This window comes from Gopherus evgoodei, chromosome 1 (genome assembly GCF_007399415.2).
Source record: "Gopherus evgoodei ecotype Sinaloan lineage chromosome 1, rGopEvg1_v1.p, whole genome shotgun sequence".
NCBI lineage: Eukaryota > Metazoa > Chordata > Testudines > Testudinidae > Gopherus > Gopherus evgoodei.
This window is the reverse complement of record NC_044322.1, coordinates 153,426,520-153,450,766: the sequence shown is the minus strand read 5'-3', so window position 1 is coordinate 153,450,766 and position 24,247 is coordinate 153,426,520. Positions and strand designations below refer to the sequence as shown.

Sequence of the window (24,247 nt, the reverse complement as noted above, 5' to 3'; positions counted from 1 at the left end):
GGTTCAGAACAGAAATAATCATCTCATTGTTTCAAGAGATTGTATTATTGTTTTTATTACTCTTATTTCAGCAGTGTCATGGTCACAATTTTTGTTCATTTGCCAGTCATTCTTGGGTTCATAATTAGGTCTGAGTCCAATGCTGCTCAAAGATTCTCTTTACGGGGAAGTCAATGGGATTTGCATGCAAAAACTCATTCTTATTTTGAGACTGCCAAGAGTAATGCATCAAAGGGCATTTATATCATTGCCAGAACCAAGTTGATTAATAGTCATGTAACTGAATTTGAATATAAATTGACTCCTCTAAAGGGTCAGGTACAGAATGGTCCATACAAATCAATGCAGGATTGGTGCTAGGTCATATTGTAGTCAGCACCTACTAAGAAGAAATCAGTTTGTTGTATTTTATACTATGGTATAATCAAATGCACAACTACAAAATAGGGAATAACTAGTTAGATGATAATACTGCTGAGAAGGATCTGGGGGTTATAGTGAATCACAAATTGAATATGTGTCAACAATGTTATGCATCTGCAAAAAAGGCTAATATTCTGGAGTGTATTAACAGGAATGTTGTAAGAAAGACATGGGAGGTAATTGACTTGCTCTACTTGTCATTGGTGAGGCCTCAGCTGAAGTACTGTGTCCAATTCTGAGTACCATACTTCAGGAAAGATGAGGACAAATTGGAAAGAGTCTTAAGGACAGCAACAAAAATGATAAAAGATTTAGAAAACCTATGTGGAAAGGTTAAAAAAACTGGGCATGTTAAGTCTTGAGAAAAGATGACTGAGAAGGGCTGCCATAAAGAGGACAGTGATGACTTGTGCTTCATGTCCATTGAAGGTAGGAAAACAAGTAATGGGCTTAATCTTCAGCAAGGGAGATTTAGGTTAGATATTAGAAAAAACTTTCTAACTGTAAGTATAGTTAAACTCTGGAATATGCTTCTAAGGGAGTTCGAAGAATACCTGTCATTGGAGGTTTTTAGGAACAGGTTGAACAAACATCTGTCAGAGATGGTTTAGGATTAGTTGGTCCTACCTCACTGCAGAGGCATGGCCTCGATGACTTCTCGAGGGAGATAGAAAAAAAGGTGTATGATGTATCTCTTACTCAAGATGTGATCTAAAATATGAAATGCAGTATTCACCCCTAGGGCATACAATAGATGAAGGTCTTGCATAGGACACAAGCATGATGAGATTATCAGACATCATGAAATAAAAACATTTATGTACGCTTTTCATAACTGTCTCACGGTTACCTCGTGCTCCCCACCCCAACACCATGGTTTGTTGTATCTCTCCTGTTGGCTCCTGTCTTAGATTTAGAATGTAAACTCTTGGGGTGGGGACTGATCTATGGATGTTATTCATCAGATAGCATGATAGAGCACTGATCCTTGATTGGTTCTGTCTCTAGTCACTACCAAACCACAAATAATATTTAACAGAAAATAATGGATCATATCCAGAAACTCATGCAAGAACTGATTATCTACATGGCTCAGCTGAAAACAAACACAATAAGAAAATTGCAAGCGTAAAATTAATTAGAAGGATGTAGGGCTGAGAGTATCTGTTCAAAGCATTTGCAGAGTATCCCTTGCCATAGTATTAAGATAATGAAACCTGTTGGATTTTAATCTAATGGCTAAAAGGAGTATTATTGTTTCCATCCAGTTGCTTAGATCACTAAATTAGTGTTACGGTATTAGTGAAATGGGGGAGGAAGTTACTTTAAAAACATTGTCAAAACTGTTTGAATCATAAATGAGATTCAGCGTGGATCTGTTTCAAGTGTTGGGTAACCGTTCATGTCAGTTCTTACGTTATATGAAGCAGTTTGCTTGTCTTTAAAAAAGAGATCTAATTTTTAAATAAAATAATCAAAAACAGGATCTAAAGTGCTCTAGAGAAAGAGCAGTTACTCAATTGGGCACAGATAATGAGCTATAAAGTGGTATTTAAAAGTTTTTCAATTATATATCATTATGCTACTAGGGCAATTCAGTTGGGACTAATTCCTAGATTTTGGTATGATATTGATCTCTTATTACATTTGAGAGGATAGATTTTAGACAATACAGTCAGTAGTTACCCATTTCATTCAGTCAGATTTTGGACAGCACACTGAATAATTATCAATTTCTCCCTCCCCCAAAAACAAACAAATGTTGTTCTTCTACAAAAGAATGCAGCTGTGAATGGAGGTGGTTCCATAGGGTGTCTGATCAGAAACTGAGGAGGGGCAGGAATCGGAGGACTCCATGCCCAAGAACAGATGCCTTTTTCCATGTTCTAGGACTGGATGTGCAATTTTTTTCTAGGCAAGGGACTTTTCCACAGCTCACACATCCCTTCTCCTCCCCACAGCTGCTCATACTGCAATAACCACAGATAAGTCAGTTGTATTTGTGCTGAAATTGCTGGCTGTCTCAGTTGCCTGGTCTCCCCCTACCTCCTAACACCTTCACTACCAAACACGCTAAGCCAGTGTGCTACTGGTTGCCTTCAGTCTTGTGTGCCCCCTTGTGGCAAAAACTGGAGTTACAATAAGACTGCTTCAGTTTCCCTCTGATGGATCTCTTGCTGTCTGGCCTGCTTTTTGGTCCTTTGTCACAACCTCTGCCCTCCAACTGGGTTGCTGGTAGTCCTTTACCCTTTCGGGGTTGTAAAGAGTTCAATACCACAGCAGGCCAGTCATACTACATGAAGGTGTATAGTCCCTGGCCTCTTTGATTGTGGCCTGCTTGTTCAAGGCCTTAATAAACCCTCTTGTTGGGTGTGGCAGGGGAAACCATGCTTGCTCATTCGATCTCTTGGTTTCAAGCTAGAGACCCCGTATATGGCTGTTGGGGCCAATTTCTCCCAACCCCTTACTATTTCCTTGGCCTGCTTCCAACTGTGCTCCTTTTTTAGGCCATTTTTCAGGTTCGCATCCTGTGATCCTCTCCTGCATAGGGTCTGGTTTCCTAGGTGGTTTCTCACCACACTAGTCTGTTGCTGAAGGCCCCTGCACTAGGTGGCTCCTGAGCCTCTCTAGCTCTTACCAAGCCATATTTCAAACCACGTTTATGGTTTCCCTCCTTAGGCCAGAGTTCCCATAATCCTCCTCCTGGAGCTAGGGCTGTGGCTCAAACCATCAGAATCTCCCTCCTTCAAGCAGGACTCTTCCCTAGCTCTCTTTCCAGGGCTGGGGTTGTATTTTAGACAGTCCCTCTGTCTACCTCATTCAGGGAAGAACCATCCAGCTCTCTTTTTTGGAGCCGGAGTAGTCACTTAGGCCAGCTGTAGGACCTTGGTCTGTCTCTCCTTTAGCCGGAGCCTTTCCTCAACAATTAGTTCTGAAGCCCTGACGGTCCAGCAGTCTAGCTTTCTTCTGCTGATGCCTGCATTGCTAGGAGAGAGAGGCAGCATATATGCGGGTCACATTCCTAAAGCTCATCCCAAATGGCTGGAGGAGAGGGGACCCTTGCACTGCCAATTCTGTAAGGGTCCTGGTCCAGGTGCTTGAAGAGATAATAATGGGATTCCACCCACACACTACTTATTCCTTGGACCATTTCCTCTCTTCCAACAGATCCTTGGCCTCTGCATATAAGACACGACAGAATCTTAAAGGGCCATGGTATATGATTGGGTGGGCTGCCCCACCAGGCACCACTAACTTTAAGGTGGCAGATCACCCCATCACACAGTGTACAGAGAGGAGGGCATCCCAACACTTCTAGCACTAATTCCTATAGTCCTGCAGCATATGCTTCATTGGGTATGACACTTGTATCCTCATAATAAAAAGCTTGTCTCCCCCAGCAATTCTATGCACAAATAGTGGTAACCCCAATGTTTGCCAGAAAAACAAATAAAAAAGTATACAAACCTGGCCAAACAGAATCTCCAGTCAGATTTTGCACAAATATTTGTGAATACGTTTTCCCACTATTTCCCCAGCTGTACTCCAGATAGATATTTAAATGTCTGCATAATTGGCTAGCTAACAGTCTGGGTGATCAAAGAATGTTTACAGACTTCAAAGGGAAACATGTCTAGTCCTGCTGGGCTAGCAGGATGGTGGGAAAAATACAGAGCCATGAGGGTCGGTATTAAAAACAGGATGAGGAAGAGGAGCAATGGATATGCTTCTAGCACACTTAGATAACAGAACTGTAACGCTAGTAAATGTTTGCCAAAAGTATTTCAAGTTTAATTTCCAAATAAATAAGTAAAATCTGATCCAACGCTGAAAAAGTATTAACATTTTAATATCAATAAGCAGCAATTTAAATTGAGCAAGTGGTAAAAAACCGATATCTTACACAGCATAGCCTGTTTTGAAACTGTCCTCTGGCCAAATATCCCAGGAGACATTAACTTAGAACTGGAGCCTGATTCTTTCAGCATCCAAGATTGGAAATGAGCATCCCAGAAGCGCTGAAAGCTGCTCAGCATTCAAGGAGCAGAAAGTCAAATGGAAAGTCTGCACCACCTCCTTTTGATTCAACTATGCAGCAATGCTAACAGACAACAAAATTCAACAGCTTGCCTGCTTTTATGGATCCTTTGTTTATATGACTGTGTGTGTGCACTTCTGTGTACAGATATTTATATATGCAGATAATGATTCCGAGTGAAAGAAAAAAAATGCTCCCCATGGAAAAGTCTAGAGCATTCTGGTACAGTCAGGACTTCTAAAAAGAGACACAAATAAGACTCAGCTACCGAGCTGTTGACGTGACTGCAAAAAAGGCAGCTAGGGCTATAACTGGTAAAAAGGAGTGTGATGCCTTTGTAGCTGCATGTAATAATTTATGAGTACTGTATCTTGATTGGGCTATTGTGTTTTGCACTTCATGCACATATTGTGTTAAGTCATTAGCAACATTGTCAGGAAAAGTTGCCTAGGAGGGGGATGGGAAATCTGGATATGCCACTCTTCAAACACTTGAGGGACAATACGGGAGCCGTTGGCCATGATGCACTGGCTAGATCCCCGACTGGCCTTGCTAAACCAGTTTCTCCAGGAATGTCTGAACCCCCGTTGAGGGGGAAGAGATCAGTGCCTAAGAAAGGTCTAAAGACTGCAAGCTGATCTACACTGAAAATGGACATTGGTATAGCTAAATCCATACCGCTCAGAGACGTAACTATGCTGATCTAACCCCTGCTGTAGACAGAGCACGGTTGGTGGAAGAATTCATCTGTTGACCTCCCACCTCCTGGGGAAGAGGATTAACTACAGTGATGGGAGAACTCCTTCCATTGCTGTAGTGCTTTGGTGTTGACACTCACTATAGCAGTGTAGCTGCAACTATGACCTTGTAACGCTGTAAGTTTAGACATAGTCTAAATAGTCTCCTGAAGATGTTAGATGGTTAAAAAGGAGACTAAGCCAGAGACTGCTGGGAAATAGTCTGACCCCTAGACTCCAGGGAGAAAGAGGTCTGGAGTTAGATATGACTACCTAAATCTTTTAAGTAAGATAGAGAGGCGTACACACTGTTTCATGATTTTAAAAATCCCTTTCTCTTGTTCCTACTGTTAAGATTAAACTATACTTAGTTTTAAGAAGGCTGTTTGGGGTTGCCATTTCTCATGGCTCCCACAGGGAAGAATGATAGGTACTGAGTCCAGTTGGACCTGCTGAGTAATCACAGTTAGTATGCAAGGTACTGTACTACTGGGTCTGGTCTGAGAGTGGGAAAATCCCAGCATTCTGCCCCAGAGACTGAAGACCTGTAGGAGTGTACTCAGAAGAGACCAGAAGAGGGGACAGAGGAGCAGCCAGCCCTTAGCTTTGGCAAGGAGCTTAACAAAGAATTGACAAAGCAATTCTCCAGAAAGAAAAACACACCACTCTACATTAATTTGCATTATATCTCCATTGGCTATTTCTTACAGCTTTAGTGACAGGTATGGATCATCAAGTATCGTTTTTCTCATTTCAGTTTATGCTATTTCATTACCTAGTCAAACTGGAGTAATTCATATAAGAATTCACTATATATATAATCTCTTGTGAGCTGTTCAGATTTGAACTAGATCGTACAAACAATCTCCATGTATGCAGTTTTACTGTTTAGATCAATACCAACATCCTACAGAATGCTGCTAGTAGTAATTTAATGTCATTATAAAATTAGGAAGACCAATTCTGCCCTCTGCTTTTCATGCATAGCTCCCATCTAGATTAATTGGAACCCCACCCCTTGCAAGTTCGTGTCAAAGCAGGATTTGGCCAGGAAAGATGATACAGATTTTTAACACTGAAAGCAAAATATCAGTATCACTTGTAGGAAATGAGCTCAGAATTACACCTTAATGTCAGGCTCTCTACCTGTAAAACCATTTTCAATTTTAAGAAAGTGATTCCTACAAAGTGTAAATTTTGTCATAGCAATAATGATGAAAAGAGTTCTGAAATAGAAACATTTGGGTTGGTAGCTACCCCTAGTCATCTAGATAATCTTATAGGGTGATGAATATATTTTATTATTTCTAAACTATCTCTAGAAGATGGAAGTCTAGCTTTGGGCCTCGGACCAGCAAACACTTATTCTTGTAAACATTCCTTTTGAACTCAATGAGACTTTGGAGGCATTATCTTGGTTCTACTGAAACCAATGGAAGTTTTGCCACTGACTTCAACAGGGCCAGAATTTTACCCCTCGTGCATAAAGTTACTCACGTGTATAAGTATTTGTGGGCTCTAAGCCTTAATAGTTTGTCCCATCATTGCCTAATAGTTCTTGTAGTTAAAGTATATCCAAATTATATTTAATATTTAACTTAGACTTGAGCTGCAGCAGGGAAAACCTAAGAACTTCTTTTTCTGTCCTCTAGAACAGGTGATAGTAACTGATCCCTATCCCCTGCACAGAGTGGCAGTTGTGATTTAGTAAACTGAGCTTGGGATTGGGAGACAGGGGAACCGATTTCCCATTGACCTGCACTTTATGCAGCTATTTAAATCAGTGCGAGCTGGGTATAAAACTCTACCATTCTGACTTGGTAGATTTTATACTGGTGTAAATAGCTATATCTGGTGTCAGGCAAGGGATAATGTTCTAATCCTGGTTCTGTCATTAACTTGCTGGATGCTATTGGAGTGACAAGGTAGGTGCAGGGCAGCCCTAGACTAGCTACCAGCAATTGGCACCCTAGGTGAACCATGCAATCGGCTCCCCCAACCCCCAAATCCCAAGGGAAGTTTTAGGCTGAGGTTTTTGGTAAACTGGGAAACATTTTGACACTTTTTTCCTTTTAATATTTAAGCATTTTGTTTTGTTTTTTAAACAGAGGCTTAATTATTCGGTTTGTCCATCCCTCCATGTCCAACTAATGTTTCTGAGATCAGATAAAATAGAGATACGAAATTTTCAGAATAGATTTGTACACAACAGCTAGATGATATTTCAGTCTGATTTCAAATAAAAATGCATTAAAATGTTAATTATAATTTTTATTATTACAAATCCAATCTCATCCATTGCGCTACCCTGCTTTAACTGCCATTACCACCACATTCAATATAGAAAGAAATAAGAAAACTCTTCAATGAACTTTAACCTGTATTTACAAAACACTCCAAATAAAAAACACTCTGTGCTCTTAAAACATGACTTTTCTTGATTTAAGTTTTGAAAATTCAGTCACTAGTTCTTTTAGATCCAGTTTTCCAGCTATTTCATGCTCTATTGACATTGTGGCAAGTCCAACAAGTCTCTCTTGCAGCATGGTTGAACACAGTTATGTTTTTATCAATTTTAACTTTGAGAAGCTACGTTCCTTACTAGCTATGGAAACTGGCAAAGTTAAAAGAATGCGTAGAGCTATAAAAATGTTTGGAAAATTGTCTATGAGTTTATTTTCACAAACAAACTTCAGTACTTCTTCAGGAGTGGAATGTTTCTTAAGTCATCTTGAAAAAGCCTGAAGCTCACTACAAGCCTGAAGCTCACTTTTGCAAGCTGTGGATATCATATAGAAAGCCAAATACTGACTCTAGCTGCTGCATCTATTGAAATCTTTTGTCAACCGCGTGAATAGCAGTATTAAGGACTGTGAAGTAGAAATTCACTTTGAACCTTTGTTTTGGGTTCTGAATGGGTGGGTCTCATCCTTCATATGAAAACTGCTGTTTCTTTTGCCGAATGTGAACTGGCTCTGGTTCAAATTTTGTTGGAAAGTCTATTTCTTCAACAAGCTCAAGAGAATCTACCAGTGTTCTTTCGAACCCTTCATCTCTTCTGAATTCCTCCAGAATATTTTTAGTTTGCTGAAGTTTTTGAATAGCACAATGTATATTCAAGTTTTTTCCTGAAGTTGCTTACTAGTGAGGTTAATCTCAAAAAGGATATTATACCTCAAAATGAGTGAAGTCACAAATTTGAACTTGGAAAGGCCATTTGCAAGAGCTTTTGCATCTGAAAGTGCTGTATTGCCAGATGATCCAGTAAAGGTAGTATCATCAGAAATTTCAATTAGGGCATCATAAATGTTTCCAAGTTCATAGCAAAGAGGCTTCAAAGCATCAGTGCGACTCTCCCAACTTGTCTGACTAAGTGGTTTCACAGTTAGAGAATTCACATGGCAAGTCAGAATCTCTCAACAGCATGTTGAGCCTGAGAAAAACACATAAACACCTTGCTCCAGGTCAAAGAAACTACTTTGCCTCCAAACAGTATCTAGAAGCATCATTGACAACCAAGTTCAGAGAATGCAAACTGCAAGGAATGAAAAAGGCCCTAGGATTGATTTCCATGATTCTCCTTTGCACACCATTGTCTTTACCCTTCATATTACTCCCATTATATCATAGCCTTGGCCACGTAAGTTTTCAACAGATAATGACATTGTTTCAAGCTCTTGTAGAATAGTTTCATTCATAAATGCTCCAGTTATCTTCTTCAGTGGTATGAAAACCAAAACATGTTCCTTTATGAGCACTTCAACATTATCTTCATCTGCAGACTTTTCCATATCCACAAAATGAATGATCATTGTCATTTGTTCAACGTGACACATCTGGTGTATAGTCCAGTATTATTAAAAAGTATTTTGGGGAATGGGCTGCTTCTATGATTTTCTTTTTAATGGCATTTGCTAGGATTTCATAGAATATCAGGGTTGGAAGGGACCTCAGGAGGTCATATAGTCCAACCCCCTGCTCAAAGCAGGACCAATCCCCAGGCAGATTTTTGCCCCAGATCCCTAAATGGCCCCTTAAAGGATTGAAGTCATGACCCTGGGTTTAGCAGGCTAATGCTCAAACCACTGAGCTATCCCTCCCCCTTTTGAAGGGCTTCATTTTGCATATTTTTTCTTAAGTAATGAACCTGTGTTTCATGATCAGTTATTTTACATAGATGCTTCTTCATGACTGGATCATATAAAGCTAGGCATTCAACAAATTTTAAAAAGTTTCCATTACCTGAAGTGTATAATTTTTCATTTCTACCATGGCTGCTGAATGCTAAATTCTGCCCACTAAGAATTTTCACTAAAGCAATCAGATGCTTTAATATCTGTTGCCAATATTCTTCTTTTTCCTTGATTACATGTAAATTTTCTTTATCAATAGTTTTTCCTTTTTTCAATTGTAATTCAAGTTCTTTCCAATTTGAAAACATTCCAAACATTCTGTACTTCTTTCAAGTGAAGAGAGAATTGAAGATATGTTTTTTCAGTCTTTCGAACTATTTTCAGTAAGTGATGTACCAATTGCTTGATTTCTATACCACTTGCAGCAAAAGCAAAACATAGAGTCCTTCGACACTGAATATTGTAACCAGTTTCGATGAATTTCCTCCCCATGAGTTTCCTCTTGTAATGCTGAGCAGAGAATTTTCTTTTATTTCCATCCTTAGAGAAAGGAAATTCATGAACTTGTTCGGATCCATGTTCCACAAGAATTTGCCGCACATGGTCATCATATATGGGCCATGAAGCTGGGTTCCCATACTATAACTTGTTTGTAACTTCATCCTTTTTCTTTCTACTTCATTTACTTCAATTTCCGCATGTGTCTCTGAAGGTAATAAATTTTCTCCACTTCCATATCAATCTGATGCTGTGAGTGGCCTTCATCTAGAAGTAAGTTTCCATCATCTTGAGTTTCCAAACTCCTTTTTTGTGGATGTGAGCTACTCTCATCTCAGAATAATATACCTGCATCTTGATGTTCCAAACTGCTTCCACGTAGATATGAGCTAACCTCCTCTCCAAGTAAAATTCCTTCATCTGGAAACACGGAAACAAAATGACCTTTTTCAACGTTATAATCCAACACTGGTTGTTTGGAAAGCAATCCCCTTCCTCATGGTTACCCACCTGGAGTGACGTCTTCACTTTGGTAGTCTATTAAGCATTAACACTGTTAATTTTCTTTTATGGGCCTTATTTATTACATGTGAACCAGTTATAACAAAGAGAAGTTAATAATTATATAGCCTGATAATAACACTAAGGTTTAATAACACTTAAAGATACTCACATTTTGGATTTGTAATGCTGAAAGACATTATTCTTTATTCTTTGGCACCAAGAAACAATTTCCCACAGCATTCGCTCAATTGTTAACCATCTACTGCAATGTGTGTTAAAATGACTATTTGACATGTATCAACTCGCAATATCTCCGCTCTACATGAATTTCTGGCTATGCAACCTTGATGTATATTTGAGTTAGATGTTGCTAGCATTGCAGCTCTTGCCGCTGGTGGATGTGTTTCACTGTGGCTGAGTTATTGCTTATTAAAATTGCGGAGTGGGCCATCTTGACCCTACATTGCAAATTGAAAGTTTTTTTAGCTAAAATATTATTTTTGCAGTAAATAAAAGATTTGACATAATAAATTCTCAGAAATTTAGAGAAATTATAATTCCTATTCCCTCTGTATGTGCACAGGAATTGAAATAATGACATCTTTGTTATTTTATTTCTATTTTTTTCATCTTTTTCTTTTTTTAAATTTGATTTTTTTCCCCTCAAATTTGGCACCCCATTTAATTTGGCACCCTAGGCAACCACCTACTTCACCTATATGGACGGGTTGCCCCTGGGTAGGTGAGGTAATATCTTTTCACTTATTCTCTTGTCCTTATTTTCCTCATCTATAAAGTGGGGATAATTCTTAGTTACACACTTCACAGGAGTGTTTGGAGACCTAATTAGTTACTGTTTGCATAATGCTTGGAAAATGTAAAGTGCTGTATAAGTGCAAAGTATTTGAATCTCTTTATGTTTGTGCAGACTATGATGGCTGCTCTCAGTTTTCTTTTGCGTAGACAGAAAATACAACCAGTTCTTGTAATTCACAGAATACAGCAGTATTTGAGAAAAATGTTGTTCTCAAAAAGTCTGGAAGGATCCATGAGATTCTACAAAGGCCCAGAATTTTCTAGGAAGTTAGTGAAAAATGAATCTGCATACAGAATACCTAAAACATTTTACTTCAAACATTCTATTTTCCCTTTTGTCTCAAACAAAAATAACACCCTGAGACCAGCGCACCCCAAGCCTGGCATCCCAGGCGGTTGTCTGGGTTGCCTGCCCCTAAATCCAACCCTGCTTCCAAGTGAAAAATGAGGCCATGCTCATGACTTAACAAGATGAACCTCTCCTACTCTGTTTATCCAGTTATCTGTACTGACTGGTGACAAGGAGTGATGGGGCCATGACCCTATTTTCTCCCAGCATTTTTTGTGCTGGCTAGCACCTTCAGAACACTAAGAGGAGGTAGCCTGTACACTGCAGGAAGCACAAAGAATTCAACAGTCCCTGATGACTGAGTGGGTTATTCTGATCAATAAGTATGGTAGAGCTCACTATGTGCAAGGTGCTTTCCAAACACTCAGAAAGAATGGCCTCTGCTCTGAAGAGCTCCCTCACTGTCTATGAGGAGGAGGGTGTGAAAGGCGGGGGGAGGCTTCTTGAAATCACCCTCCTTCCCATGTGCACAGGAGTAAGGCACAATATAGCCTTAAAACTTCTGGCCAAGATTTTAAAAGATGGGTGCCTAATGTTAAGCTTCTAAATGCATAGTTAGGTGTCTAATGAAGAAGCTCCCAGTTTTTTTGATCAGATGTTCTGAAGGTTAAATATAAAGAACTTATTAAATTTCTTTGGTGCCTATTCCTTTTTCTTGAGACATTTTTATTGGCTCAGTTTTGGAGAGGCTATGGAGAAATGGGTTTCCATCTGACTGTTTGGGGGCAGTGTCCACTGATTCAGGACTTTGGGGACAAGTGGTTGCCATTATATGTACTTCTCAGCTCCCCTGCAGACATACACAGCCAATCCCTATGCCCAAAGAGAGTCCGTTATTAATTATTGCTGTTGGAGCAATGGTTGTGAGTGAACCTAGGAAGAGGAGTCTCCTGTTGCGGATCAGTGTGTTTATGGTGGAGTAGGGAGAGGACTGCAAACTTTCTAGACTCTCTTGCAGACTGACATTCACGCTACATAAAGGAATGGAATAGAGAGATGATACAAGACACCATAAAGTCCCTGTTGACTCCAGCAGCATCCCTTTCTGTGGGGCATGGGGAGGGAGAGAGGAGCACAGAAGTTTGCCTTGCTTATCCTCTGTGTGTGTGTGTGTGAGAGAGAGAGAGAGAGAGAGACCATGATCCTGTGCTGATCCATGCATGACTCCCCCAAAGCCAGCTAGCCCCAAAAGTAAATGATTGAGGTTGAAAAATTTGGAGAGGGAGGGGGATTGAAATCCCCAGATGAGACCAACCTACACTGAGACTGGCTTCCCCTCTCAGCCCAAGAAGGAGGGGGAGTCCCTGCAGGGCAGGCTCAAGATCCATTATGGGGGCAGTGTCAGAGCGTGCTGGGGAAAGTGAAGCTTCCATGCCTTTACAGCTTACAGCCCTCCATGCCGCATGCAGTATCTCGCCCCTCCAGGGCAGCGGGTGGGAGAGGCGCAGAGTGTTGCTGGGCAGCCTGGAATGCTGGGGCTGGCAGTTTAACTGACAGATGGGGCTGGCAGTTTAACTGACGGATGTTTGGCAGTTTAACTGATGGATAGAATTGCCTTGTGCACCCCATGCACAGAGAGCAGGAGGACTGAGTGTGGCCAGAGCTGACTCACGTGTTGCTTTCCACCCCCCAACACACAAGCTTAGGAGAGGAGGTGACTATAACCCATTAGCCGGTGTGGAGCCTTAGTGGGTTCTTGAGATTTGCTGAGGCAGGGGTCGCATGACCCAGCCCGCTGACAAGGGAGGGAGGGAGGGAGGGATCTCTGGGGAGACAGGATCAGGGCTGAGCAGCAGTGAGGGAAGAGCCTTTAGGGCAGCTAAGACTAAGGAGAAGCCAGGTTGGGTGCTACCTTGCTGGATATTTCTGAGAGCAGGAGGGGTGAGCGTGGCCGGAGCTGACACACACATCACTCCCCCACCCAGCACAGCCCGGCATTAACATCCTGACATGTTACTGGGGGGTCCGTCCTCTGTTGGCCTAAAGCAGTGAAACTCACTGGCCCACCAGAGATACCTTGAGATTAACTCCCCTTTTTGCTCCCATTGCAGAGGGGTCCCATCCCTGCAGGGCAGGGCCAGGAGGAAGTGGGATGAAGCTCAGGCGAGATGCTTCCACTGAGGCCCAGTCTACTCTTAAAACACAGGATGGCCTAGCTCTGCTGCTCAGGGGTGTGAAATATCCACACCCTGAGAGAGATAATTAAACCAACCTTCGCCCTGCTGTAGACACTGCTAGACTGATGGAAGAATTCTTCCATCAACCTACCTACCACCTCTGGAGGGGGTGGATTTACCACAATGATGGAAAAATCCCTTCCATTGCTGTAGCAAGTGTCTGCCACTGCGCTGTGGCAGCATAGCTGCAGTGCCATAGCTGTGTTGCTGTAGCACTTGTAGTGTAGATATACCCTGAGAGACCACTGTGTGTTTGGAGACCACAGTGTTTGGAAACACTGTGTGTTTGGTCAGTGAGTGACCTGTGTTTGCACTGTATGGCCCCGAAGTGTCCCATTGCAGAAGCAGTTTGGAGGGGTCTGAAAGGGTGACTTGTAACCTGACTCATAAGACCCTAGCTATCATGGGGGTGGGTGCCCATTACATACATAATATAAAGGGACAGATTGTAGTCAGATAAAATCAGGTAAATATTCATTTTGGGTGCTGTGTACGTAAGAATCCCCAGAGGAGAGGGAGGAATCCTATGGTAATAGCATGATGGACCTGGAAGTGAATCCTAGGAGTGAGGTTCTGTTGAGGGAGCAGGGTGGATGTTGGAAGGATGAAACCCTATTAAATGGGAACCTACTGGGTGATTAGTGTAAAGCCCCTGGAAAATGATGGAAGCAGTGCACGTGCCTGCCCACAGGGATGAATCAGAAATGGGAGGAGGTCCTATCAGGGGAAAGCCAGGGAGAGGGGGCATCATTTTGGAGTAGCCAGGAGGGTGCTATGAGGGTAAAGTCCAGGAAAAGGGGTGTCCACTGGGAGAGAAGTTTTTTGCTCTGTGTTTGTGCAGCACCTAACACAATGGAGTCCTAGTCTGTGTTTAGGCTCCTAGGTGCTATGGTAATACAAATAAAAATAAATCAATTTGAGGAGAGAAATGCTAGTGCTGGGGGTTGAAGATCAGAAAATAATGATTTATTTTAGGGAAGAGTCTGTGTAAGCTGAGGGAAAGAGCAGGTAAGTGAGGTCTTACTGGGCTTGTGCAGTGTATGTTTGTGTGCAGGTATGTGAATGAAGTACAGCTGGGAGATAGCTGGATGTGAACTGTGGTTAATCCAGGAGATGTCTGGGAGAGGCAGTTTTACGGGGAATACATTTTATATGTTATGGGGGAGGGGGAGAAGAGGATGGTGAATTTGAAGCCCAGGACACTGCAGCAGAACAGCTCACCAGGTATTCAGCCTTTCTTCCTTTGTTTCTCCCAGAAATTGTTCTTCCAAAAGGTTCTACTCCAATTGCCCTAGACCCCTACCACTTCAGCCAATGTGAAGCCAGTTCCACTGAACTCACTCCACTCCATGTCCACAATATGCAGCATGGGGATGATTCTAAAAGCCATTTGGTAGCTCCAGAGCAGCTCGAGGATGAGAATGGGATACCATTTCATATCCACCAGGCAAATGGCATCAGGATCTGTGACCGCTTTCTGCTTGGCCTCTGCAAAGAAGGGGAGAGGTGCCAGCTTCACCACACACGCTACCCTTACCACTGGCAGGTGATGCGGAAGAAGAAAGGAGTGTGGCAGAGCGTGAATGAATCAGCTCAGCAGCACCTGGAGAAACTTTACAGCAATGTAAATGACTCACTAGTTACACTGGTGGAAAAGTAAGTGACAGAAAAACCTCCAGACCCAGCTTCTCCTAGAAGGCAACTCTCAGAGGCTCTTGTCCTAGACAACTCCCCCCCCTCCCTCACCCCCAACTGGAATAGTAGTGCTTCAGAAGTAGAAAGTTCATAACTACTCCAGTCATACCCAATCCCAGCAGCGGCTGCTTATGGAATAGTGCAGGAGCAATAATTCTAGGGAGATCATAGCTAAGGCTAAGATTTTTTCATAGTTCTTTTTAGTAAAAGTCACAGACAGGTCATGGGCAATAAACAAAAATTCATGGAAACTGTGACCTGTCTGTGACTTTTGGTGCTGCAGCTCCACGGTTACCCCCACCACCATAGTGGGTGGGAGCTGCAGGGTTCCTCCTCCCTCCCCCCACACAAGGCTGTCGCCAGTCACTGGAACCCTGAGGAGGCTGTCGCCTGTGACTGGAACTCTGTGGGGGAACCCTGAGGAGGCTGTCGCCTATCACTGGAACCCTGCCAAGGATCTGCTGGTTGCCAGCTTCAGTCCCACCACGGCCCCAGGGGCTGAGGCAGAAAATGTCACAGAGGTCTCTGGAAGTCACAGATTCTGTGACTTCAGTGACCTCCATGACCTAAATGACATGACATTGATCATTGCTACTCCAATCTCAGCCTTTCCCAGCTACAGATGCAATATGGTACAGGGCAACTGTCTGTAGACTCAGACCATGTCCACACAACAGCTACAACTGCAATTTTGTTACTGGTTAGAGGCATGCTCCATTTAATCTGTTACAATGTAAACAGTTTGGGTTGATCCATTCAACTGCTTTTCTGCCATCACAACTGCGATTTTTTGTTTTTATGAGCCTATTCTCGGAAACTACACCACAGTGCCCAAAATGCAACAGGGACACCAAGGCAGCGGGTATTTTTTAACCCACACATACTTTCTGAGTAAGATTATCAGATTTCATATGCAAATCCCATAATCCTACTTCAAAGGTTGCAGTGTTCATTTTCCATCATGGAAACCAACCAAGTATTTCAGTGAGATCTATCTTCCAGCTTCTGGAGATTTTTATTCTTCCAGACTATCAAGCAGCAATGATAACAGAATATAAAACACTCTGAGGTGGTTCCTGAAAAGAAGGCAGAGCTAAATGAATTATATACATTACTTGTGGTTTAGGACTGAGAACAATGAATGTTAGGAAAGTTCTCCATGATCCCAGATGAATATTTTAAAGAAGTTACAAAACAGGACATCATTTGTATATTGGCCAAGTCATGAGACTCTAATAACAGACTCTGCAGCAGCAGCAGTTAGCACTAGTGTTGGCACCCTGACCCCATTACCTAAATAAACTGTAAGCTAACTCATCAATCAACTACATCACATTTTTAAGTGTGACTTGTTTGCAGTATTATGGAGAGATGGGAGTAATGGGCCAGCAGTATCAAAGGCACATCCATCCTTAACTTGTATTTTGGGTATATATAAACTGCAGGTATGGAGAGAGAAAAAGTGTTTTCTGTGCTGGACACTTGGGGGTGGGAGGGTGGAGTTTCCATGCTCACATGAGGACAGTTCTGCCAGCACAGTAACAAGACCACTGAACATGCACCAGGAGCCACTGATATGTTACTGCTCTACCCCAAGTGCATCCATACCACAAATTGCATTTACAAACATGCAATAGTAAGGGTGTAAAAATAATACCTGAATCGCGTGTTCCCTATCCTCCAATAGTTCCTCTGCTTTGAGTTCCTGGCTGTCCAAAAGATTCACTAATTCTGTGGGTCAGTCTGGTTAGGAGCACTCACACTAGGGTGACCAGATGTCCCGATTTTATAGGGACAGTCCCAATTTTTGGGTCTTTTTCTTATATAGGCTCCTATTACCCCCCACCCCATCCCAATTTTTCACACTTGCTGTCTGGTCACCGTAACTCACACATAGTTGCCAGAAACTGGATTGAGCCTTCAAAGACTTTTTCCCAGCAGTGCATGGCAGTCTATCAGATATCTACCACTCTCTGCAAAATGATCAAAGATCTACTGTTATATCTTCTGACTGAATTTTGCTAAATTCAAAATGGGCAAGATGCCCTCCTCTTTTCAATACCTAGATATCCTTGGTCCAAAGTAGGGATCAAGACCTATGTCTTAACTTTTCCACAATAGGGAAGTAGTAGATGCTCTTAGATATTAAGTGATGGGAGGCAGCAAATAACCCTAATATAGATAGATGCAGTAGTTTTGTAATTCATGAATCTGAATAGTGTGAATTCTATGTCCAGTAAAACAAATTACAAACATTTTTTAAATCAGTCTGTTTCCAGCTGACATAGCCATGGAAGAGGTAATCAGGTAATTAGTGACTTGAACCATACAGCAAACTAACTAGCAAAACTAACATAAATCTAATTAGTAACAGGAAGGAACAGATCCTTCTGCCAGACCAGGAAATTAGCAAGGATAGTACCCAGTTCAAATTAACACACTATTAACTAATTATTAACCTTGTGCTGTTTTTAGGCAACTACATCCTCTAACTGGTTAAAAGAAGGGTAAAATTTGTTGTATGAATTAGGGTTGCCAGGTATCTGCTTTTTGACTGGAACGCCCAGTCGAAAAGGGAACCTGGCGGCTCTGGTCAGCACTGTTGACTGGACCGTTAAAAGTCCAGTCGATGGTGCTGCGGGGCTAAGGCAGGCTAGTCCCTACCTATCCTGTCTCCACACTGCACCCCAGAAGCGGCGAGACCCTGTGCTGTGCCCCAGAAGCGACCAGCAGGTCCGCCCTAAGCACTGTCTCCACATTCCCATTGGCCAGGAACCACGGCCAATGAGAGCTGTGAGGGTGGTGTCTGCAGGCAAGAGCAGCGCACTGAGCCTCCTGGCCCCCGTACTTAGGAGCTGGACCTGTTGGCCACTTCTGGGGCACAGCACAGGGTATGGGCAGGCAGGGATCCTGCCTTAACCCCACTGCACCGCCAACCAGGAGCCACCTGAAGTAAGCCCATGCCTCAAGCCCAAGCCCCAAGCCCCGACCCAGCCCTGAGTCCCCCCAAACCTGGAACCCCCTCCCACATCACCAAATCCCTCATCCTGGCCCCACTGCCTCCTGCACCCCAACCCCCTGCTTCAACCCACAGCCCCCTCCTCAGGGCCGGTGCAACCATTTAGGCAAACTAGGCGGCCGCCTAAAGCGCCTAGTGGTTGGGGGCGCCAGAAAGTCCCCTCAGGCGAGGAGGTGGAGTGGATGTGTGCTGGGTGGGGGGGCACGCGAGGAGGGCTGCCCACAGTAATGGGGGGAGGCACACAGAGGAACAGCTCCCCACCCCAGCTCACCTCCACTCTGCCTCCTCCGCTGAGCACACAGCCCAGCTCTAAGTCTCCGCCAATCAGCGCCGCAAGCCTGGGCGGGGAGGAGAATTAGAGCAGCGCCGGCATGCTCAGTGGAGGAGGCGGAGCTGAGGTGAGCTGGGGAGGGCTACCCAGGCAGGGTTATCTTCCGCGGGGGGCGGGGGGGGAGAGGGAGAAGTCTCCCCAGGCAGGGTTAGCTGCTATGGTGAGGGGGTGTGGGAGTCTCCCTGGGCGGGGTTAGTTGCCGTGGGGGGCCGTGGGGGGGTTAGCTGTTGTGGTGGGGGGGTAGCTGCTGGGGGTGCGCTCCCCAAGTCGTATGTTGAGTTAGCTGCCGTGAGGGGGGGCGGGGTTAGCTGGGTTGGGGGTGCAAGGTGGAAGTTTTGCCTAGGGCGTGAAACTTCCTTGCACCAGCCCTGCCCCTCCTGCACTCTGAATCCCTCTGCCCCAACCCCCAGCATGGAGCCCCCTCCTGTGCCCCAAACCTCTCATCACTAGCCCCACCCCAGAGCCTGCACCCCCAGCAGGAGCCCTCATCCTCTCCTGCACCCCAACCCCCTGCCCCAACCTGCAGCTCCCTCCCACACTCTGAGTCCCTTGGCCCCACCCCCAAGCCTCATCCTGCACCCCAAACCCCTCATCCCTGGCCCCACCCCAGAGCCCTCACCCTGAGTTAGAGCCCTCACCCTCCCATACCCCAGTGCCCTGCCCCAGCCCCAGCCCAGTGAAAGTGTGTGAGAGGGGGGGACAGTGAGCCACAAAGGGAGGGGGAATGTAGTGAGTGGGGGTGGGGCCTCGGAGAAGGGGCTGGGCTAGGGTATTCAGTTTTGTGTGATTCGAAAGTTGGCAACCCTAGTATGGATGTGGTTTCAGATAGTCCAACTTTGGTAATATTCAACCATAAAAGCTAGAAACTTAAAAAAGTAGTTTCTATGCTGCAGATTCTGATTGTATTGATGTGTGAGAGCAGCTTGTCCCACTACTCTAGCCTGAAATCTTTTACTGGTTGTACATAGTCCTATAAGAGCATATTCTTTTTGGATTGCTGTAGGAAGCAATGCAAGAGCACTGGCTGAATGGGGAATTCCAAGCTACTCTGTTCTCAGCATCTCTCAGCAGGAGGTGCTGTGGCGGATGGTGCAAGAGTAATGATGCTTGCTCATGCTTCAACACCAGTTTCTTTCAGCAGGAAAACCTCTTGCAAGTTCTGTTTCTTCCACAGGGATGGTTCAAAAGGCAAAGTCAACCTAAATGCGATGGAACTGTACTCCTTTGGTCCTTATGGCAAAATACGGAGACTCTCCAACACCCATGATCCACAGCATAACCCACATCTCCACACAGAGTGGCACATGTACTGGCTTGATGAAACCAATTGGAAGGAATATGAGGAGGTCAGGAAAGAAAGAGGCAAAGGTGATGCCCTCCAGGGCAGAGCTGGGAGTTGCAAAGTGGGAAGTAGTGTGTATGAGAGTAGAACTGGATTATTATAGGCCAAGTGTCAGAAAGGAAAACTGGCTTCTTCCTTATCGTATTCTGATTCCATCTCTTCTCCCCCTACCCCCAATTTCTCTCTCTGCACAGCCAATTTCCCAAGAAATAATTAATGCCTTTGAGAGTGGCTTACAGAGCTACAGCTTCAGTCATGAAGGGCAACAGTACACTCTAGATTTGAAGAACCTTATACAAACTAACTCAACAACAGAACAAAAGTCATCCATCCAGCGCCGTCCTGCCTACTACACACCTATCGACATGGTACCACATCTGCAGTAAGCAACTCCACCTGCAATACGCCCTCTAAAAAAAAGTGTAAATGCCATTCAGATAATTGTATAGGGAACTGGTGAGGGCACCAATATATTTAAATTGCTTAACACTTTCTATTGTAAAGGATTATTGTGATGTTTTGAGAAAAGTTCTCACATATCCATTGTTTTCAGCAGGCCTTTGATAGAAAGCAGGGAGAAAGCCCTTGGGCTAGAGAAGTTCCTTTCTTTTCTCTCTCAAATTTCTGTTCAGGTTTAGCTTATTTACAGACTGTTTGCCATTTCCCTTCTCTCACTTGCCTTCCTAAGGAAAATGTTGGCAGTATGCCATGATAACACCACAAATATTCCAAGGACAGGCCCATGCCACTGGTAAAGTAGCAGCATCACAAGCTCCTCTGGGAGCTACTGGAGGAGCAAAAGGTGGGAAGAAGGCAAGGCTAGGTTTCCCCCCACAGCCATCTCTCCCTGGACTCAGTGTGAATGACTGTACATGACAATGAATGGTTACTGTGTGAAGGAACAAGGGTGACAATGGTTTTCCCAGTGGCTAGGACACTCACCTTGGATATGGAAAGCTTACGTTAAAGTCCCTGCTCCAATGACTAATCAATTATACAAAGTGGAACAGCTTCAACAGAAGAGCTTGACAGAGACCTATCCTGGAATACCTATAGCCCATTTGTTAGGGTGCTCCAAATTCCTTCCCCACATCAGGCAAACCCAGTCTGCCACATCTGGGCTAAAAGTCATAAGGTATTGTAGTGCATTGTTGTGTTGAATCTCACCCTTTAAAAATGCCCAGAAACAAAACACTTTGGACCAAAGAAGATGTTTAATTCGACCCAAAACGTCTTTTTGATTCACCAAAATTTTTCACAATTTTTAGATTTGGTTCAACCAAACCAACTTTTTTGGGAGGGAGTGGAAGGGTAATGCCAGCAAACTGAAAAAATCAGTTTTTTGCCCAGCTCTAGTTGCAAAGTCAAGAATTTGAAAGTTATGAAAGCCTGTGCAACCTTAATTCATCCTCTTTGTACATATGCATTACGATCAGGTTCTTTATTTAACTTTTTATTAAGGCAGTTTTTACATGATCACATACTATTTTTTTCACAGGAACCTGTGTCACTCAGTGCACAGGTTGAATGCACCAAGAGACAAAATTAGGTTTGCATGGCAACTGTAAATCTATATTTCTTAACTTTTAAGTGCTTGATTTTGCAACTTAACTAACTTTGTGACTTAGTTTTTTTGTAAGTAATTATCATATATAATACAGTAGTGCCGAGATCAAGATTTGGGCCCCTGTGCTAAGCACTCTACAAACACAGTAAGACAGTCTCTGCCTCAAAGATCTTATAGTCTAAATTAAAAGAAGGTGGAACATGTAGGTATGGGTATAGGATAGGAAAATGAAGGTAACCAGAACATATTAAAACCAAACAAATATTTGTTCTGTTCTCTTCTTAGGACACTTCCAAATGGTTGTAAGGGACATCTCAATCCTTATGCTTCCAACATCCCTGGGGAGGATCCCACTGATGGGTACTCTGGCCCATATCCTGCATCATGGATCTCATGCCCCCCAGAAGGACTCACTTATGTGCAACGTGAAATAGCACCATCAGAAGCAGTGTACCGCACAGTTTATACTCTCTTCCACAAATCTCTCTCAGAGGATACATTTCTGGTTTTAGGGATTTACAGGATCAGGCAGGAGTATCTTTGGCAAAAATACAGCAGGTATAAAGAGGAATACAGAGCTGATGATAGGCATAAGCAGACTAAGCAATTGCTTAGGGCTCTGAGCAGCTCAACGAGGCCCCCCGTTAATTATTAGTATGTGTTGGGTAGGAAAGGGGGATATTTCTGCTTAGGGCCCCCAGTGGGCTAGCCTCTGCACTGAAGGAATACATGAGGTTATAGAATGTACCATGGGATCTAGGTTGGGAATAGTGCATTGCAGATCCTGGTGCCCTCAAAAATCTTGGAACCTGAATCTCAGATGTGCTAGTACCCTAGAATGAAGATCCTGCTGTGCTTGGTGGCAAACCATAGATCTTATCATTAATGAACTGAATGCAGATCCCACTGTACTAGAGTGAACATATTTGTCAGTGGGTGAATCTTAATGCACTGTTGAGTGCATCATGGTTTTTGATGGGCGATCTTTGAGCTTGGGTGGAGTAGAACTTGTGCACAACAGTGATCACACACAGGTGTGGGTGTGATTAGTTGTGTGGGGTATCCTGTACTCTCTCAAATTATAGGTAACTGAACCCTTGGTGCTTCGAATTCAGGATTGAGTATTTTAGATATTGAGTAAGCAGAGAGGAATGAGAACACAAAAGTAGGACTAGGTCTCTAATTCTCTCCCAGCCCCTTAGCAAATGTTCCCTCACAGCAGTAACCCTAACTCCCCTATTTCTGTGTTCTTTTCTCTGCTCAGTCAGAAGGAAATAATGTCCCGAGGACTCTCAACAGAAGAGAAAAAACAGCTAGAACGGCATCTCTTCCATGGCACCTCAGCAGACAGCAAGAACTCCATCTGTCAGATGGGCTTTGACCCTCGTCTCTCAGGACAGCATCTTGCAGCCTTTGGCAAAGGCAGCTATTTTGCCAAGAATGCCCAGTACTCAAATGGATTTTGTACAGCATGCAAGGCTGGGCTGCGCTATATGTTTCTGGCAAAGGTCCTGGTGGGAAAGTCTGCTGTAGGGAATGCTAGTTATTGTCAACCCCCAAAAATAAGATCTAATGGCCCACCCTTTGATTCATGTGTTGATTCCACTTACAGTATCTACGTGATCTTTAACAGTAGCCAGTCCTACCCATATTTCCTGATCCTCTACAAGCTGTTTTCCGACCCTGTTGCAATAGATGGTTCATAATTAGAGCTGGCCAAAAAATTTTGTGCACAACCTTTTTTTTCCACTGAAAAATGCAGATTCAGGTCAACTGAAACAATTTGCAAATTCAGGTCAGTTTCAGTGAATTGTTTCAGTCACGAAAAAAGTATTTCAGAAACGTCAGAACAGTTCATTTCTGGAATGAAACATTTCAATTTTTCTTTTTTGGAAAGATGTTTCATTTCAGGTTTTCCCTCAATGGTATTTAAAAACACTTCAAACCCCTCAAAAACAAAATGAAACATTGACATTTTGGTTCATAGAAACATAGAAGCAATTCCCACCCCCCATTTTTTTGGTTTGGCCACTGAATCAAAAATCAGTTATTTATACTGTTCTATTCATAAAGCATTTGATACAAAGAACAACCGTCATGGTGGCTTTGCTGATCAGAACAACCACCCCAGGGGTCTAGGGATCTGTTCTGTGTCCTCCACACTCCTCCCATTAAAGCATACTCCTAAAATGTTCAGTAAAACATCCCAGGGGCATACGCAGCAAGGGTTTGCTACTGGTGCATGTGATCTTTCCAATATACATTATCAGAGAGTCTCCCTTTGTTCCTCTTAGAATCCTGACAGTCTACTCCACCCCTTCCCACCCTGACTTCCACTTCATTGTTGGTATCTCTTTGGGTATGTCTACACAACAGCTGTTTAAAATAACAGTTTAATTCCCAGCTCAGGTATAGATACATGAGCTAGCACACTAAAAACAGCAGCATAGTTGCCGTGGCGCAGGTGGCAGCTTGGCCTAGCCACCCGAGTACACGCTCAGGAGGTTGGATGGGATTGTATTTGGACAGCTAGCCCAAGCCGCTGCCTGTGTCACCATGGCACGCTGTTAGTTTTAGGCACTAGTTCAAGCAGAGCTAGCCCATGTATGTCTACCCA

The 24,247-nt window shown here is 43.4% G+C and overlaps 1 protein-coding gene across 1 annotated transcript; it reads left to right on the top strand.

Moving 5' to 3' along the window:
• Nucleotides 1–791: 791 nt before the first annotated feature.
• On the top strand, nucleotides 792–23,336 carry LOC115643911 (protein mono-ADP-ribosyltransferase TIPARP-like). Its single transcript, XM_030547954.1, has 6 exons — nucleotides 792–852; nucleotides 14,933–15,332; nucleotides 19,896–20,067; nucleotides 20,258–20,445; nucleotides 21,916–22,188; nucleotides 22,895–23,336. The coding sequence occupies exons 1-6, from the start codon at nucleotides 792–794 to the stop codon at nucleotides 23,334–23,336; spliced, it is 1,536 nt and encodes a 511-aa protein (XP_030403814.1).
• Nucleotides 23,337–24,247: the final 911 nt, after the last annotated feature.

Coding starts and splice junctions, on each gene's coding strand:
- LOC115643911 (XM_030547954.1), top strand. CDS start 792: ATGACTGAGAAGGGCTGCCATAAAGAGGACAGTGATGACTTGTGCTTC. Junction 20,068..20,257: donor ATTGGAAGGAATATGAGGAG/GTCAGGAAAGAA, acceptor CTCTCTGCACAG/CCAATTTCCCAAGAAATAAT. Junction 20,446..21,915: donor GACATGGTACCACATCTGCA/GTAAGCAACTCC, acceptor TTCTCTTCTTAG/GACACTTCCAAATGGTTGTA.